Raw genomic sequence first — 19,376 nt, 5'->3', positions numbered from 1 at the left:
ACACTTTGACAGTTAGGTCTCAGGATCGCGGCTAAGGAGCAACTCGGCTTGGCCGACAAATCTGGCGTGCAAGAGAGCAAAATTCGCTATAAAATCGGTAACCTATGTCGAAAAAATCGGCTGGCCGCAAGCCCGAAAGCAAGATTTTTTTCCATGACTTTAAGGGCCTCCTCGTAAGGTCAAATCGAAAGCCTACGTTGGAGATGTTCTTACGTACCCTCACTCTCTTACTTGATCCCTACGACCCTTCGTTATTAGATGGGTACTTGTACACGTATAAAAGTTTCATGTAGGTACCTACTCCACGACGACTGCAACGCTGATGCAGCCTGGGCGTTTTTTTGCCTACGGTTTTGGTGCCCCCTAGACGTGGTGCCCTAAGCAAGTGCTTATTTTGCTTAAAACTCTAAAAGGGTTAATCCGGCACTGCAAATGACAGAGGTAAATGTTTTTTTTTTTCAAAGTACTCACCTTCGTGGCCATTATTAAGTATATAAAGGAGGCGATACCTACGTATGAATATGGATTTGATATGGGTGCGATATAATTACGATTAGGTATAATTCATGATGGAGAAAATTTATAATTTTAAATAATTATGCAATTATACGCGTGTTGATATGTGTGTTTATTTTACCACTACGTAACTATGTAAACTCATTTTTAGTTTTCTTGATTACTTAATGTTTACTCAGTTCCCCAAAAGATGGCACTGTGCAATGAGGGGCAATTAATTTACTGTTGTTTAATTTTGTTGTATTATTAATTTATTAAATCGACTATTCAATTATTTTTTTTGATATCCTTACCCCCTCTTCTAAATTTAGAGTTAATTTGGCAAAATATTTCCCCGGTGGCTTATTCATGTCACAACGTATTAAATTCAGCGCCATCATCTGTTAGTTTACCAGGGTACTCAATAGTGGTAGCACATATTTGCAAAAAGTTTGCCCCTCCTTCCTAAGTAGCGCCATAAGATTCAGGGGCAAACTTAAGTCAATCGAGTGTTGTGGCTACCCCCCCTTTTAGGGGTTGAATTTTTATAACCTATAACCTGGCCGGGAATTTTCTCGACATATTAGTAAAGTTTTCATCAAAATCCGTTCAGCCGTTTTCACGTGATGCGCGTTCAAATAAACAGACAAACAGATAAACAGACAAAAATTCTAAAAACTTTTGGAACGTGTTCTGTTATCGATTCTAAGTATCCCCAGCCAACTTTTTTTCAAATATATTCCATGTACAGACTTTCGACCGTCTTCAGCTTTATTATATGTATAGATTGTTCAATTTCATCACAGGTTCTTTCCCCCCAAGTTACACATTTCCCATTAAATATTGCACAGTTATTACTTTTATACATCTTAGGCTTAATTAAATTAAAATTACATTTAATTACAAGAGGGTAATGATCAGAACAATAGACATCGTAATTAATAAAAATATCAACAATAGCGTCCAACCCAGCTGACGTGGTTACGCAATGATCCAACCACCGCTTAGATCCGTGCATTTCACTTAGGTACGTGTGCGCGCTCGAGTCTATGCCCAGTTTAACGATATCAGCACAAATCCAATCCCGTTCCGCACAAAAACTAAGTAGCTCGTCGCAAAATAGTTCGTATGGGTGCGCATTGAAGTCTCCTAATAAGTAAACTGTTTCCACGCAACTTTCCTTCACTATAGCGTCCATTGTACTGACACATTGTACGAGTACATTGTATTAGGGCATGTAATATATCATTTTCGGATAAATTAAGGATGAGGAATGCATTTTCGAACGAGCGAGCGAAGCGAAGTGAAGTTCTTACATTCGACTTGGATCACGCGGCTGGCTAGCGGCACGTCCCGGCATTTCGATGTTTTTAAGCTGAACTGTCAGAAGATAGTTTGATACTCAAGATCTAAAGTAAATTTGTTCTAATTTAAATGAAATTGGATAAACGTGTAGTCAAGGGCATTATATTTTAGTCATCAAATTATGAGCAGGCTCGATCAAGGGATTATTGAGGTAGAAGAGCTTAGAAGGCCAAAAAGCTGTTTGTGGGAGGTCTTGCTATTCTGGTCATTTTATTTGATAAAAACATGGTCGAATTTAGTATCAAATGAAAGTGCTCGGTTTGCACTTTTATAATATCGTTTTTAAATTTACCATTTTGAAATAATTAGCAAGATAAAAATAAAATAATGTAAACATAATATAAGTATGTGACATTTAACAGGAAATATTTCAGCTTAGCACAGATACAGTTTATTTTAATCTCTATGATTTCTATACGCTATACTTAAATCCAGGGGAGGGACAGTCGTATATAAAACACTTTATTCAAAAAAATAGCGACATCTATATTACTTAACGCTAAACATTTTTTTATGGCTCCACTTTATTTCGTCAGAACGTCTTAAAACTCTTGTATCCAGGGCATGGATCAAACAAAAAAACATCTGTTAGAACAGATTATTTATATATATATATATATATATATATATATATATATATATATATATTTCTGGTTAAGAATTACAGATGGCGCTTCAAAATTGATGCAAAAAAGTTCGACGATAGGGATCTCTTTGTCCTATATATTATACATACTACTCTTTGCTTAAATCTATCAGTCAAGGGCTCCACAGACCTTGCAATAAATCCAGGCGATTTTTGATCCATTGCCGCCTATAGTGCGACATAAAATAGTAGAATTAATATAAATTAAATTAAATGGAATTCAAAAATGTCCATACTAAATTGTCGCCATGTGTAAGCATTTAACGTCAAAAATGTGACAATTACGTAGAAAGTGGCGCTCTCATTTATTATCTACTATTTTATGTCGCACTAGCTAAGTACGAGTACCTAAGGAGGCTCAGAGTAAATAACTAATAAGTAGGTGCAACAATGAACAAAGTCAATCGCAATCGCTCTATATAATTTTTGGTTAACCGCGAGTTCTCAGTTCGGGGCGAACTACTAGTTAGAACAAAAACAATGCACTTTCTAACAAAAAATATTAATAAAGAAGAAAAGACTAAAAACGTATTTTTGATTTTTTTATAATTATCATTTTTTTTAAAGTGTAGCAGAAATCTAAAAACAAAAAATATAGTCGTAAAGCTACACTTATTTCGTTTAAAAATATATATAGTTTATTATACAAATCTGTTGATAAATGGGATGATCCTAAGTTTGAATAACCTTTTTTGTAGGAAATTTTATGTAAATTATTCATGTAATAAAACATTTTTTGCTATTGGCCATCGTTTACGAGTTATTTTCGAATGACTAAAAAAGGGTACCTTAGAATTTATTTTCTCCCTTCAATATCTTTTTTAATACAATTGCTCAAAAAGTTTAGTTTTTATAGCTGCAAATCGTGCGTAAAGTTTGATTTTTTTACACTAGTGCTAAAAAGTAATCTGATTGATACTTTTTAAATAAATTAGTATTATTCGAGACCACTGAGAGAAAAATCACCACCAGGAATTAATAAACAGTTCTGTACTGGGGGAAAAAATGAAGTTTTAGTAGTAATCATGGAAGTTTCACTATTTCTGTAAAATTTATTTATTTCTACAAACAGCTCAGTAATACTAAATCTAATTTCAGCAAACAGACTTTAGTAAATGGAGCATTAAACAAAGTTCAGTATTTGTTACAATCCATTTTTATGACTACTAAAATTATCCGATTTTTACTAGTAAAGTTTGTGATTTTTGGAAAAAAGCATCTGTGATTTCAAGTTATGATTTTAGTAAATGTCTCACTTACATAGTTTTGTAATATCTAAAAAACGAGTTCGCGGGAATAACATTACCCCATTTAAAATAACAATTCACTTGTTACTATAGCGACATTACAAAGTTTACTGGTATTTAGTAGATAGACTTGTTGTGTTTATGTTCATTGTTGTACCAATCACTAAACGAGTTTTGTAATACCAACACAGCGAAACAAATGTTAGTGATTTTAGTAAAATTTACTACTTGCTACGTTCATTTGGTTAGAGTTAGTATTGTGTCGGATGTCGGGCGGGCGTGTCTCGTGTCTTCTTTGTTTAAAACATACTTAAGTTAAATAATAAATTTAGGATATATTGTGGGCCATGGACATATTAACCCGCGACCTACTGTGTAGTTGGGGTCTACAGGAATATATTGTTCTGCAACTTCGAGCTAGCTGTTGTTATTCTAGTGATAATGACATCAAAGGTAAATCTAAACTGTTTGCAATTCCAACCTCCCTAGCACAGGTGCGCCGCGAGAGCATGTTGCGCGCGTAATAACTACTAGTCTCTTTCTGACTGTATGAATAAGAAAGGAATGGGTAGAATATCTCGACAGGCTTTTATAGTGCCTCTTTAGTACAGATATATACTACCAAATGCTTTTTTATTCATACAGACAGAAATAGAGACGGGTAGCTACCACGCGCGCGACATGCTCTCGCGGCGCCCGTTTGCTAGGGGCGGAGGAATTGCAAACAGTTTAGTTTTTGCCTGTGACGTCATTATCTCTAGAATAACAACAGCTAGCTTGGAATCGCAGTACAGTTTGGTAAAACCTATGACGTCATCGTCTCCGATATTGGTAAAGCACGCTTAGAATTACAAAACGGTTAGTTTTCACCCATGACGTCATCACCTCCGATATTGCTAAAGCACCTCTCGGAATAACAAAACCAAATTTCTGAAATTACTCTAGCATACTTCAAATTACAAATATAGAAGTTGTATTTTCTACTAAATGGAAATTGCAAAAGTCAATTTGTTCCTATTAGTTGACTCTCCTTGTCCCCGGATTAAGTTTTATTTTTGTAATTCTAAGTGTGTTTTTGTTAGTTTTTTGTCTCAGTGCCCGCTTATAAATGACCCACCTGAACAACGCGCGATTGGGCATAAAGGAGTATTAAGCGAGACCCAATAGTATTACTTGAACAACGCGCTATTGAATGAAGCTGTCTTTCGTACACTGCACTTAAGAATATAAATGTAATTCTAATTAATTAGATATATATCAATATAAAGAAATAAAAAAAGATTCAGGTTTTTTTACATAATTATATGTTCTGAAATAATAATACAATTTCTCTTCAATTGGCATAATGCTGACAACAGAATCCACATTGAAAAAAAAACAGCAATTAAAAGTAAAACTTTTTTATTCCCTTCCCGCGTTTTTTATTCAACATTTATATATGTGATTTATGTTTGTAATTGCCACGAACGTAGCATAAGTTATTAAACAAAAATGAGTGATTCAGACGATTTTGGAGTTAATTTAACGCCACCAGATATCAAAGCAAAGGCATCCGTTGCAAGTGACAGTATATTACCAGAAAAAGCGAAAGCATTATACATTGCTGCCTATAAACATTTCGTCAACTGATGGAAACGAGAAAAGCAAACCGTATCATTCTCGAAAAACGTATTGTTGGCGTACTTTCTTGAATTATCTGAAAAATATCAGGCACAGGCAGGAAAAATATTATATATATATATATATATATATATATATATATATATATATATATAAATGATAAATGGGAGATTAAAAAAAATATTAAGCGTGGGTCAGAGTGATCTCAATGCAAAATATATAAAGGTGGGAAAGTTATTTATAATAGGGGATATTACTGCAATGTTCTGCCGCCAGAGTGCAGCACTACCGACTCAGTAAACTCATACTCTAACTTATACATACTGTGCCTTAAACTGTTTTTTGACAAGTTTTCAGCACAGACAATAAAATATGACATTGATGCATCAAGGTGGTTTGTTAACAAGGGCCTACCGGTAAAAGCGAAAATCGAAATTTAGTTATCTGCCTCTTTATCGCTCGAGAGTGATAGAGATATATATATATATATATATATGTATATATATATATTTATTTATATATATATATATATATATATATATATATATATATATATATATATTTTTTTTTTTAAACTTAATAAGTGTAGCTTTACGACTATATTTTTTACTAGCTGTGCCCGCGGCTCCGCCCGCATGGAATTCGGTTTATGTCAGTAAGTGGCTAATTTCGAATCCTAATTTCTCTCCCTCTCCCCTGGAGGCGGAACTTGAAGTAAAGTTGACAGATGGATATGCTAGAGGTAGGGATTGCAATCCGGTCCAGCGGATCCGGTAATCCGGCCGGATCCGGCACTTTTTAGGAGCTATATTTATATCGTCGCGTAGTAGTACTACCTAGATAGTACCCATATTACAAGCTTTGCTTGGTTTGGGGCTACGAGTAGGTCGATCTGTCCCCAAATATTTATTCATGAATTATTTATTTATTTGTGATTTAGGCTATAAAACTAATTTCACGGATAAAAAATGAAAGCAAGATAATATTGGAGCGCATTTGGTACAATTTTGGTTAAAAGTAAAATATATTGTTACTAGAATGGATGTCAGCGTTACAAATAATTCCATCAAAGAAAAGTTACGAAACCTTGTCCTTTCAAGGCGTTCCATTTCCCATCCCATAATTATCCCATTAACAGGCTTTGGAATCTAATCAAGTTTATAATTTTATTTTAACCATAAATTTGAGCAGAATGTGAATGCTTAAATATAATACAATTAATAAATGACTTATATTTCAAATTTTATTTTTAAATTGAGATTGACTATGTGACACTTTTTAATACCTACTTAGTTTTATTTTATTGTTAAAAAGTTATTTCTTAATCTTATTAACTTCAAATTGTTGTTTTATAAATACATTTGTAAAAATACCCTTTGTTTCTCATATAACGCATAAAACTTGAAAAATATGTCATTTAATTAACTTTAATATCGTTATACCTAACCGGATCCGGTCCGGCCGGATCCAGCCGGATTAAGTCCAAAATCCGGCCGGATCCGACCGGGTTGAAAATCAATCCGGTTTGCAATCCCTAGCTAGAGGACTGTAGTCCAGATAAAATATTTTACAATTAGGTACCACTAAATAAAACTACACTCCAAAATTAGTATTTTTTTCGCCCTTATTCAAATTTTACACGTGATTTAAACGACAGAGTAGTAGACCGGTGTATATCGGACAATACAGCGAAAGCATAGCGGCCTGCCTGGCTAGAGCGCTACTCACCGTGGTCTTCTTCAGTTTCCTGAGGAAGACCACGTGCCCCTTGTAACCGCGATGCGTTGCGAGACTTTCGAATGACTCGATTTTTTTCGGGAAGGCATGGTAATGCATATAAAATGTGAGTCCCAAATCGTTTGACTCCGCCAACGACCAGTGCCGGATTAAGATAATTTTAATGCCATAAGCATTTCTAGACCATGGTGCCCCCTCTCCCTAGGGTCATCAAGATTACATTGTTTTTTTTTGGTAAATTGAGTGACGTTCATTGCCGCATTACAACTGACAATGGAAATCAGTCACATCATTTTATCACGAAAATTGACAGTGCCGCAGCAGTAACGTTGCAACAGAGTACCTAATGCTGCTACAGTCGCCACCCGAATGTCACCTTTATTATATCTTAGAATGTAATTGAAAACGCGAGCGAAGCGAGCGCGAAAATTTTTCGATATAAAAACGCAATTTGATAGACAGTTGTACATTTTTATTTTTAGTATGGAAATCAGTCACATCATTTTATCACGAAAATTGACAGTGCTGCAGCAGTAACGTTGCAACAGAGTAATTCTGCTGCAGTCGCCACCCGAATGTCACCTTTTTCATATCTTAGAAAGTGATTGAAACGCGAGCGTAGCGAGCGCGAAAATTTTTCGATATAAAAAACGCAATTTGATAGACAGTTGTACATTTTTACTTTTAGTCCCAACCAGGCGCGAATCCAGGCGGCGTAGCACGGTCGCGTTTTTATCCCTTGTCACCATGCCTGATGTTACGTTCTAACAAGTATGTAAGTGCGAAAGGGACGCACATAGTGATAGACGATAAAAATGGAACCGTGCTGCGCCCACAGGATTTCATACAGAGAAGGGATGGGACAGTTTTCTATCAGCCTAGCTTCGCATAGGGCTCGATATTTAAGGGTCTCAGCGAGGTTGTTTTCATACAGAAAATATGCAAGAAAGCTTGGAATTGAACTGGCGAAGTGTGAGCAAGGCAGAAGGCCCAGCTGCGAAAGAGGAAAGCTTAGATTTGGATCCACGCCCAAGTGTAATTAAGGCAGAAGATCAACTTTGCCGTAAGGCGGAAGGCCTCGCATAAGACCTAACGCCGAACTGCAAAAGAGTGGCTTGAAATCGAATCTATATATGCATGTAATCATGACTTCTACTGCTCGCTCTTTGGCTTCACTCGAAAGCTCTACTTGATAGGATGCTTTTAGTTTTCGGCTTTCACGGGGCCCCTTATAACACATTGACAGTTAGGTCTCAGGATCGCGGCTAAGGAGTAACTCGGCTTGGCCGACAAATCTGGCGTGCAAGAGAGCAAAATTCGCTATAAAATCGATTAACCTATGTCGAAAAAATCGGCTGGTCGCAAGCCCGAAAGCAAGATTTTTTTCCATGACTTTAAGGGCCACCGCGTAAGGTCAAATTCAAATCGAAAGCCTACGTTGGAGATGTTCTTACGTATCCTCACTCTCTTACTTGATCCCTACGACCCTTCGTTATTAGACGGGTACTTGTACACGTATAAAACTTTAATGTAGGTACCTACTCCACGACGACTGCAATGCTGATGCAGCCTGCGCGTTTTTTTGCCTACGGTTTTGGTGCCCCCTAGACGTGGTGCTCTAAGCAAGTGCTTATTTTGCTTAAAATGGTTAATCCGGCACTGCAAATGACAGAGGTCAATGTTTTTTTTTTCAAAGTACCCACCTTCGTGACCATAATTAAGTGCTTAAAGGGGGCGATACGTATGAATATGGATTTGATATGGATGCGATGTAATTACGATTAGGTATAATTCATGACGGAGAAAATTAATAATTATGCAATTATACGCGTGATGATATGTGTGTTTATTTTACCACTACGTAACTATATAAACTCATTTTTAGTTTTCTTGATTACTTAAAATTTACTCAGTGCCCCAAAAGATGGCACTGTGCAATATGTGGCAATTAATTTATTGTCGTTTAATTTTGTTGTATTATTAAATCAACACAATTATTCAATTAAATTTGTTGATATCCGTACCCCCTCTTCTACACTTGTCACAACGTATTATATTCAGCGCCATCTGTTAGTTTACCAGGGTACTCTATAGTGGTAGCACATATTTGATAAAAGTTTGCCCCTCCTTCCTAAGTAGCGCCATAAGATTCAGGGGCAAACTTAAGTCAATCGAGTGTTGTGGCTAGCCCTTTTAGGGGTTGAATTATTATAGCCTATAACCTGGCCGGGGATTTTCCCGACAGATTAGTACCTAAAGTTTTCATCAAAATCCGTTCAGACGTTTTCACGTGATGCGCGTTCAAATAAACAGACAAACAGATAAACAGATAAACAGACAAACAGACAAACAGACAAAAATTCTAAAAACTGTTGGAACGTGTTCTGTTATCGATTCTAAGTATCCCCAGACAACTTTTTTTCGTATATCTTCCATGTACAGACTTTCGATCCTCTTCAGCTTTATTATCTGTATAAGAAAGATATTCAGATTTCTGCTACACTTTTTTTATAAATTTGCAATCATAAAAAAATCAAAAATACGTTTTTAGTCTTTTCTTTTCTACTTTTTTTTGTTAGAAAGTGCTATGTTTTTGTTCTAAAAATAGATTCCTTATCCTTAATTTATCCGAAATTGATATATCACATGCCCTAATAGGTACAGTTTTAGAGAAATGTTGCTCCAAGTGAAGCGCGCCAGCGTCGAACTTCCCCCCTCCCTGGGGGGGGGGGGGGGGGCACTAAATAAGTGGTGGCTCTCGATGGCTCCCGGTCTGTATCTGCTCAAGACCAGCTAAGAACCAACTGTGCCAAGTTTCAGGGCATAGTCACAAAGTGCAAGGTCCCCATACAACGGTGTGCACTAACAAACCAGCTAGACTGTCATCTCGGTCGAACTGAGGTTGCCAATCGAACAGTTTGTAAGTACTGCCTATAATCGAATAGTTTACGTTGGGTCATAATTGAGTTCATCTAGACTTCTAGAGTCAACAGATAGGTGCGACGACGAGCAAAGCGAGGAGGAGCGTGTTAGGTTGACCGTGTAATGACCAAACAAAATATTTTAAAAGAACTTCATTTTTGAATTAATAGATAGCCGTTTTCTTTTTAAAATGTGCTTCATAAATAATAATACGGCTCCGTTTTTGTTGCCAAACTATTAATTTTAGTACCCATTTCTATTTTTTTAAACCACCCAAATTCGATTAATTAGTTGACCGGTTAAATACGTGCCTTGTAATTATAAGGCCAATAATTAAATTCAAGGTAAGTGCGCCTACCTATAAAATATATAAGTGCTTGAAGACGATAACACAACAGCAGTTACATAAGCAGAAAACGGTTGCTATTGCAAATGAACAGGCGCATCGCGAAATCTTCCACAAACCCCTAAGATGGCTATAATTTTTTTTTGTAAGTATGTACCTTTTTGTGTAAATGAATTTAAAAAAAAATGAAAAAGTAACATCTTACTTGAATTAACACTGTCTTACCGTTGTAAGCAATCGATAATATTGGTCATACCCACGTACAGATGCAGGGCATAATTGTTTTCCATTGTATTTTCTCGGAAACGTTCGTATTTGTCATGGTGCTTCAATCAACCTCAGTACTTTTTGTGCCGAGACTGACTGAAATAGCAAGACACATTCGTATACGTTTCCGTGAAAATACGATGGAAAATAATTATACACTACATCTGGGGGGCGATTTTTGAATTTCGATCGCTCGATTAGGTCATTCGAAAATCGGTGGAAAAGGGCGAAATGCTAATTTTTGAAATACGAGCGAAAGAAATTTGGAATCGAGTGGTATTGACCACTCGTTTTCAAGTCTATTAGTAGAATTTAAATGCCTAGTAGTGGAGATATTATTGGACGAAATACACGAAATCTAGCGTTCGAAATTCAAAAATCGGCCCCCTGTACCTCGATATTGTTATGTATATCGTTCATAATCTGACACATGCTGAGGCCAGGCTTCTTCGGACCGTGTCTTAAAAGTTCATCCACAATGTGTGGCAGCCACACATAAAAAGCATTACTCCTGAAAAACAATATTAATATTAAATTATTCGGTTTTTGGGCTGTTCACTGTCACTGATCTGCTCCACCATAACAGGCATTATAAATCCACTCAATTTGAACGCCAAGAACGAGGGAAGAAAGAAAGGTTTGAGAGGTATTTCCTCCCGCGCACGCTCCGGCTGTGGAATGACCTCCCTGCCGAGGTGTTCCCGATGGTCTACAACTCTACATTATGGGGTTGTTGAAAAACCGGCCAAGTGCGAGTCGGATTCGCGTTTCTAGGGTTCCGTACATAAGTACGACTCACGCTTGACTGCACATTTCTAATAGGTTTTCCTGTCATCTATAGGTAAAGCACTATTTTGTGTATTTTTTCAAAATTTTAGATCCAGTAGTTTCGGGGATAAAGGGGGGAGAATGGTCATTGTTGGCTATTTTCTTAAATAACTTCGAGCCTATGTATTTTAAAATTATAAAAAACAACCTTTCCATCTTTGGGTCACTAATTTACATATGTGTATCAAATTTCAACTTAATCGGTCCAGTCTTCTTCTTGATCGGGACACTCTTGACAGAGCGGTCGTGGTCATCATTGGAAGTCTCCCTTTGGTCCAGTAGTTTCCGAGAAAATAGGCTGTGACAGACGGACAGACAGACAGACGCACGAGTGATCCTATAAGGGTTCCGTTTTTTCCTTTTGAGGTACGGAACCCTAAAAAGGAGTGTACAGGTTTTTGAAGGGTCTGCACAGCGCATGTAAAACCTCTGGAGTTGCACGCGTCCATAGGCTACGGTGACTGCTTACCACCAGGCGGGCCGTATGCTTGTTTGCCATCGACGTGATATAAAAAAATGTACGCCATAAATGGTGGTAACTTACTGCATAAAAACCATGAAGTTACTGATATGACTTATAACGACACATCTCAACAACGGTGGCTTTAGCATTAATTTCATTCGCGCTAGGGATTCTTTAAATTTCGGAATGTTAATAGCAGGGCAAAGTATCTCTTTTATCTGAAAGGAAAAAACAGTTTTAATTACAAATAGTAAGTAATTAAATTTGGCAATGACCCTGCCTACGAAGCTGATGTTGATCTAGGTTAAAATCTCGGTAAAAGCATTTTTTGCGATAGGTAGGTACGTAATTTTTTCGTTGCTGTTATTGAATATCTTTCTATTCGATATATCGTCGTCTAGGATCCTCGACACCCGCTTTTAAAAAAAACTCAATAGGTAGGTGTGCCAAAAAAGAGTATTCTATCTATCTTTATCTCAGATTGCGCCATAATATAGGGGTACCTTACCGGGTACTCAGCGGCTGTTTTTTTCTGGTTCCATGAATAGATCTTAGCCAATACCGCTAAGGTTTCCGGGCCGCCCTTTGTGGCCAGCAGGTAGGAGGGGCTCTCGGGCAGGATGGCCATGCCGACACACGACATGGAGCCCCAGATTGTGTACGCCCACATCAGGACCCGCCATGGACGGATTTTAAGGGTGCCATCGCCGACAGAGAACTTTAGCGGCAACAGAATCCAGGCGAATACTATAAGTTATATGAAAAAAAAAACAATCAAATGATAGAGCTTGCTACATTATCGATCGTGTAGCTACTTTGAATCCAATAATTGAAGTCAAACTTTTGACCGTTTGCTTTTAAAATTAAAAGTCATTTATAAATACTTCATGGCTTGGACGGTTTATATTAAGTAGGTATTGTAAAATAAGGGCTCATTTAGATGATGCGAGAACTCGTATGCGAGTTTCATTAAGGGGCCCACTGATTAACAGTCCGCCGGACGGTATCGGCATGTCAGTTGTTCGGAACTGTCAAAATTTTGTTGTAACTGACAGGCCGATACCGTCCGGCGGACTGTTAATCAGTGGGCCCCTTTACATTGCGAGTTTTGGTCCGTCGGTTGGATTGAACGTAACCACAGAATAATTAATAGTACTACCGATGTAACCAAAACAGTCCGCAATGTAACTAAAATCGCATGCGAGTTCGCGCACCGTCAGCCCTAAAACTATTGAAACGGATTATATCGCGTATATTGAATACATACTACATCCCGACGTTTCGAACCCTTTACATCTTTATTTCATGAGTAACTATCGCGGTAACCGAAGACAATATTAGGTATTGTAATTTAATAAATTCTAATTTTGACGAACCACTAATAAAAATCATTTAAGATTAGTCCACATCAATTTAATTTGTCTAGGTACACCGAAGCAAAACTTTAGTTTAATTGAAACGAACGCAAAGGGTCCGTTCTTCCGTTCCGTATATTGTGCGTTCGTTTTAATTTAACTATATATAGTAAGGTCAAGTATTTTGATGATTTCTGAACCATTTATCCTTGTCAAAGTGCTAATAATATGAGATAGATTTGCGTTCAAGAAATCTGTACGGTCTTTCTTTGCTGTTCGAATGAAGGATTCCTAGTAGTGTTAAATTAGTTTATATACATTATTTATTGTATGTATTATGTGTATTAAGTACGTTATATTAATTGTATGTAGTATATTATGTAGGTATATACAGTGTGGAAAGATAAGTCGGGCCCTGGAGGGAAACTACCTTAAATCCTTAAGCGGGCTCATTTTAAATAAAGGTGACATTCCTTTATTTTTAATAAGAAACAAAGCATTCAAAGATTTTCTAAAACTCGCTTGCCTCGCCCGGGACTCGAACCGACTAAAAATTCCAAAAAATAAACACTCGCAATTTTATTCTACTAGTCGATACAGTTAATGTTAATGATAACATTTCTCCAAGAAACAGTAGATCTTATACTCGTCTGTCGTATAAAATACCCATAAAATCTAATATTGAGTACTTAAGATTTTTTTAGACAAGCCAAATTGAAGAAAAAAAGAATAAATCTTTAAATGCAGTTTTGTTTCTTTTTAAAAATAAAGGAATGTCTCCTTTAAGTAAAATGAGCCAGCTTAAGGATTTAAGGTAGTTTCCCTCCGGGGCCCGACTTATCTTTCCACCCTGTATATGTAGGTATGTTAAATTTCAGATTAGCTTTAGTGATTAGTAGCACCGCCCACAATCTCTCTGCTTTGCCTTAAGGTTGACTGGTAGAGAATGCTTTTGGCATTAAGTCCGTCTTTTGTACGATAAGTTTTCTTTTGTGCAATAAAGTTTAAATAAATAAATTACTTGACTGTACATGTCGTATACATGACTTCAGCTAATTTAATCTCCACCTCAGTGTGCCTGGTACTTAATATCATATTCCAAAAGTCACAACGACAAGTTGGGTACTTACAGGGCATGGCTAAGTAAGAACCCGCGATAAAGGCGGAGCCCCATGCGATGGAAGCGGCGCGTCTGGATGGGGAAGTTAGCTCCCCCAGATACACGTACGCAGTAGCACAGGAAGCTGATATCCTGGGGAGACAAGTCCTGGATTACAAGAGTTAGATAGAGACTGATAGAGCACAAGACATGATAACGCTAAGCGCACCCTATTCCGATTTCTTCTGATGGTACAGTCACCTACTCTTCGAAGGCCGCTAAAATATGTGACTCGCTCTTATGGCTTACAAATAAGATCGTGTCAGATAGTTTTGCGGCCTTCGTTGTGTATGGTGTATTCGGGTATTACCGAATGTCGGATAATTCCGAAATTCAGATGAAAATCACCCTTAATTCCACCATAATAAAAGTCTCTTTTCGGAATTATCCGACAGTTTTCGACATTCGGAATTACCCGAGTAAACCTTAATATATTATTACAGGGGACTGTACGATTGGTACGTCCCATTAATTTTCTCTTAAGATTATTACTGTTTTAGCTTTTATATTTAACTTTAAACCAGCGTTGAGTTCATAAAAATAAACAGGTCACTATGATATCGGTCGACAAATATCAAATCGAACAAGTTTCAAATCGATGCTACTTGAAAGCTTACTTATAAACAATCTTTCTTACAAATTTCCATTTTCCTAAGCGTGTATTACAGACTAGTACCTATAGACTTACAGAGTACCAGTGATAATTCGCAGCAGGAACATGGACCAGAAGTTCGTAGACAAAGACGATAGGAAGGAGAACAGGACAGCCAGCACGGTCGCGGGCAGCATGGTCTTACGCCGCCCATACTTGTCACCGAGGTACCCCCACACAATTGCCGGCGCCACCACACCTTCCGATCAATAAAAGTGAACATTTTTCTTAAATACGCTAATTTTCTTTTTACATTGTAACCGTCTGATTATGGAAATGCGTGCAAATAATTATCAGATTTAGTAATAGCACAATTATAGCGTTAATATGGACTAATATGACCAAATCCACAATCTGCTTAACAATTTGTTGAACCCCCCACCAACCCCCCACCAACCTAGGGCTCAACATAGATGGCTAAAAGGGGTAAAGGTAGACTACACGGGGTAGCAAGATATCACTCATATCTTAATCTGACGCGCTCGAGTAAACACATAAATCCCCTCTTGGGCTCCCCTACTATTTCACTCAAAGCAAAGTTTAAGAATAAAAAATACAGAAACAGAATCCAATTAAATAGAAATTGCAATGTAAATTTGAATATCTTTTTTCTTTTTTTTATTGGATTTGAATTTGGAATGGCGCACAACAGGTTCCAACGAGAGCGAGCACATCATTACTGCCATGCCGTTGTATGGTATAATTATTTGTAAGTAGGTATCTAATAATTAACGAGTTCTAGAACATTAGACCTAGAAAGACTATTCTGATCCTGAGTTTGCCTTAAATATGCTCCGGCTCTCATCTAAGTAGGTTAATCACGTTAGGTTCAAATAAACCAAAGCGTAAAGTGACTGTCGTAAGTGTCGTAAGCCTCACCTATGAATGTAGCAGCAGAAATCGCGCCGCGTTCTCCTATACTGACGTGCAGGTCGCAGTCCGCCGTGTTCAACACATAGCCCAGGCCCAGGCATTCTGTGGTCGCGTAGAGCAGGATAAACCCATTAGTGAACAAGGCTAGGTGATTGAATCGACCGTGCCCTGGAAACGTTCAACTGCTGTTAAAGTCCTAGCAAACCATAGCATTGACCTAATCATAATTTTCAAAGTAGGTACAAATGTGTTTCGTTTTGCGGGTACAGTCACCTGCAATAATATGTGACGTCCCACGGTCAAAGGTACCTTATGGCGGGTATGGAGTTATGCATACCCCAGTAATCTACAATAAATAAGCTATCGATAACACAAAAGATCAACCTTCTAGGTTGCGTAGTTACAGAGATATGATTTTTTGAAAATAATGTTGTGAAATGAGCAACTTTACGATAGAGAAGTTTTAAGTTTAGCCGCCTAAAAAACTATGTTCCTGAAGTAAGTTACATAGTTGACTACAAATAATAATGCCTTATATATCTGAGATTAAAAAAATATTGCGACTTGTTCTGTAATGCAAATAGAAACTTTTGATATCGACTGATTTATGTGTATACTAACCAATCTCTTGAAAATAAAGTTTTATTTCATTTTCACGATTGATTGCAATGAGCTCTCAAGATTTTAATTTTATCTATTAGAAAACGACACTGACAGACAGTTTAAGCAAAAAACAATACCGATTTAGAGGTGAAAATGTATTTTCTGACTTTTTCATATAAAATCACAAAATTGAATATTTTTACTTTTAATGTGACACACAATCAATTTTTCTGAGCACATATGAAAGAAATTCTGTCATTCAAATGAAATAAATCCTAAAACCCCAACTAAATACTATATTTAACCCCTTATGCCACTTTAAACTTACATAACAATAACAGTATTTGCTCCATACATTTACGAAAAGGTACCTTATGGAAATAAATCTAATAATACATCACTACAAAATATCAATCATATTATAGTTTATCTTTTATGAATAGAAAATATTTATTTACATTAAACTGCCCCCAATTTAATTAGTTCTTCGTCATAATAATCTTAAAAAAGACCAATAATTTGTATGTAATGAAAAGGTACCTTGTGGTCAAGTTACATGATGAGGCATGATGATGATGGAACAGTTAGGATAAACTAATAATATTTTGGGGTTAAGATGGTATAAATCGTCTATTTCTTATCAATAATATATTTCGGTTGCTATTGAAGATAAGCGGCATTGAGGTTCAATGACCTCAGATATTCCATAAGGTAATGCGTCGGGTATTGGCATTTTTCAGCAAACCAATGGCTGATTTACTGCATGCGACCAAACCAAATGAAGATTATTCTAGTTAAGAAAGACTTGACGAGAGTAACTTTGGTATAATAGCAGTCTACTTGGATTTGTGATGTCGGTCTATGTACGGTTATAATATTTGCGAGGCGCCCCAACCAGAACTGAAATTATCAAATTAGTTTTGCAGAATGCTAATACAGTTCTCTACCAAACTTCTTTTCCCGTATTGACTAGTTTTTTTGGGAATTTTCAATCTTTTTTCCATAAGGTACCTTTTCTACTAAACTCTGAGACGACATTACTAGGCTTATAACTAACTTATAACAAAAATAAAAACAGGTAAACAAACGTTACGCATTAAGGTTTCAGATCACACAATAAAAAAAATTTGAGCATTTTTTCACCTCTTTACAAAACATTTAATATCTCCGAAACTAGAAACCCTCATAAGGTACCTTTTCTCGTGGAACGTCACATATGTTACCTACTCTTCGAAGGCCGCAAAAAAATGTGACGCGCTCTTATGGCTCTACAAATAAGATCGTGTCAGATATTTTTGCGGCCTTCGTTGTGTAATATATTATTGCAGGTAGTACTTGACATACAAACACAAGTTAAATACTTTATTTGTAACAAGTGCTCTGCAGAAGGTAATAAATCTAGGTCATAATTTACGCATTACCACTTATCGAATTATTTGGGTTACATTACTATGTGACGTAAATACCTATAACAGTAGAGAAAATATTTATTAAGTATAACTTGTTAAGTATAGAAATCTTACCAGTAAGTTCATAAGCTTCTTCAAATGTTGTCATTTAATTTAGAAGTGGACAAATACCCGTCACTGAAGTCAACACACGATACAGTTTACAAAGCATTAGTGGCCTTACCACAAATACTTAATTATTTACAGACTTCTGAGTAGATGTTCATGATAACTTTAAATTTCTCGTGCTTGTTGACCTGTTATAAATCAAATCAAATAATCCAAGGCTTAGCAATTGCTGAAATAATCTAATGAAAGAAAACGCCGAAAGAAACTTACCAATTTTTCTTTGAAGTGAACAAATACGATACTAGACCGGGGTAGTAGGTATAGTAGCAATATAATGTTCGTTAAATGTGATAAATATACTGAACAGCAATGCATTCAAATCTTTTTAATATTTCACACTTAAGCTAACATTATAAAAAAATATAATTATTTTTTACTATAAATTTCGTTCCTCGAATTTTGACAGAATTCAACCAAATATGACGTGAAAGGTGAAAGAAGATGCATTTTTTTAATTCTATCGGTATCCCAAAGGGTAAGTATCTATTCGATCTGTGAAGAATTTAATAATTTTAATATAGGCAGGTACCTACTTACAAATATAATTTTCGATTATTGTTTTCTATGTGAGTTAAAATGAAATTAAATAGAATATTGATTTACAATCCATCCCTTAAATTTTATAAGTAGGTATATTGGTTTGGACCGATCACTTATAGGAAAAACTCATTATTGCTCATTATTCTATGTGAACCTTGTCAAAAACCGACCGACAACCGACAAAGCTTTGTATTGTGAAATGTTTTACTTTATAATCTACGCTTACTGTGTTTTGGCAAGTTTTGGCAAGCATGAGGCTGCCACTTCTCCAATAAATAAATAAAGCCATTCTCACAAAAAAAAGAACCGACCTTATAAAGTTATTTTACTGATGGTAAGGGATTCCTCCCTAAGATCTTTCAAGATTTCCTTCTATCTATCTTCCACATCTTCATACTTCGGTACATCGCCTGCAGTTCTTGCTGCTGTATTACTTAAAAGGCTATAAAAGAAAATATTAAAATTTCCATCTGGTGAGTGATTTGCACGATTCCTATTGTTTAGAATTAAAACTATTTTAATGGATCTCTTCTTATTACTTCGATTTCCCTATCTAGTTGATTGTACAAAATAGGTGTTCGCTGGTCTTTAATTTGACCCTTATAAGAAATTGTCGAGAACACAATGCCGATCCGGAAACTAGCACTTACTCATAATATTACGTTAATTGTTGGATTTGGT

General features: G+C 36.4%; 1 protein-coding gene across 1 annotated transcript in view; it reads right to left on the bottom strand.

Moving 5' to 3' along the window:
• LOC134791721 (synaptic vesicle glycoprotein 2C-like) overlaps positions 1-18,274 on the bottom strand; it is a 42,881-nt gene extending 24,607 nt beyond the window's left edge. The window contains exons 1-7 of the mRNA XM_063762840.1: positions 18,102-18,274; positions 15,982-16,143; positions 15,139-15,301; positions 14,422-14,543; positions 12,445-12,683; positions 12,018-12,154; positions 11,039-11,156 (exon numbers count right to left, since the gene is read on the bottom strand). Coding sequence (XP_063618910.1) covers positions 11,039-11,156; positions 12,018-12,154; positions 12,445-12,683; positions 14,422-14,543; positions 15,139-15,301; positions 15,982-16,143; positions 18,102-18,135 — 975 coding nt within the window. The 5' untranslated portion in view covers positions 18,136-18,274. The remainder of the gene's footprint in view (positions 1-11,038; positions 11,157-12,017; positions 12,155-12,444; positions 12,684-14,421; positions 14,544-15,138; positions 15,302-15,981; positions 16,144-18,101) is intronic.
• Between the last annotated feature and the right edge of the window lie 1,102 nt (positions 18,275-19,376).

This window comes from Cydia splendana, chromosome 6, assembly GCF_910591565.1.
Source record: "Cydia splendana chromosome 6, ilCydSple1.2, whole genome shotgun sequence".
Lineage (NCBI taxonomy): Eukaryota > Metazoa > Arthropoda > Insecta > Lepidoptera > Tortricidae > Cydia > Cydia splendana.
This window is presented reverse-complemented; position numbering and strand designations above follow the sequence as displayed.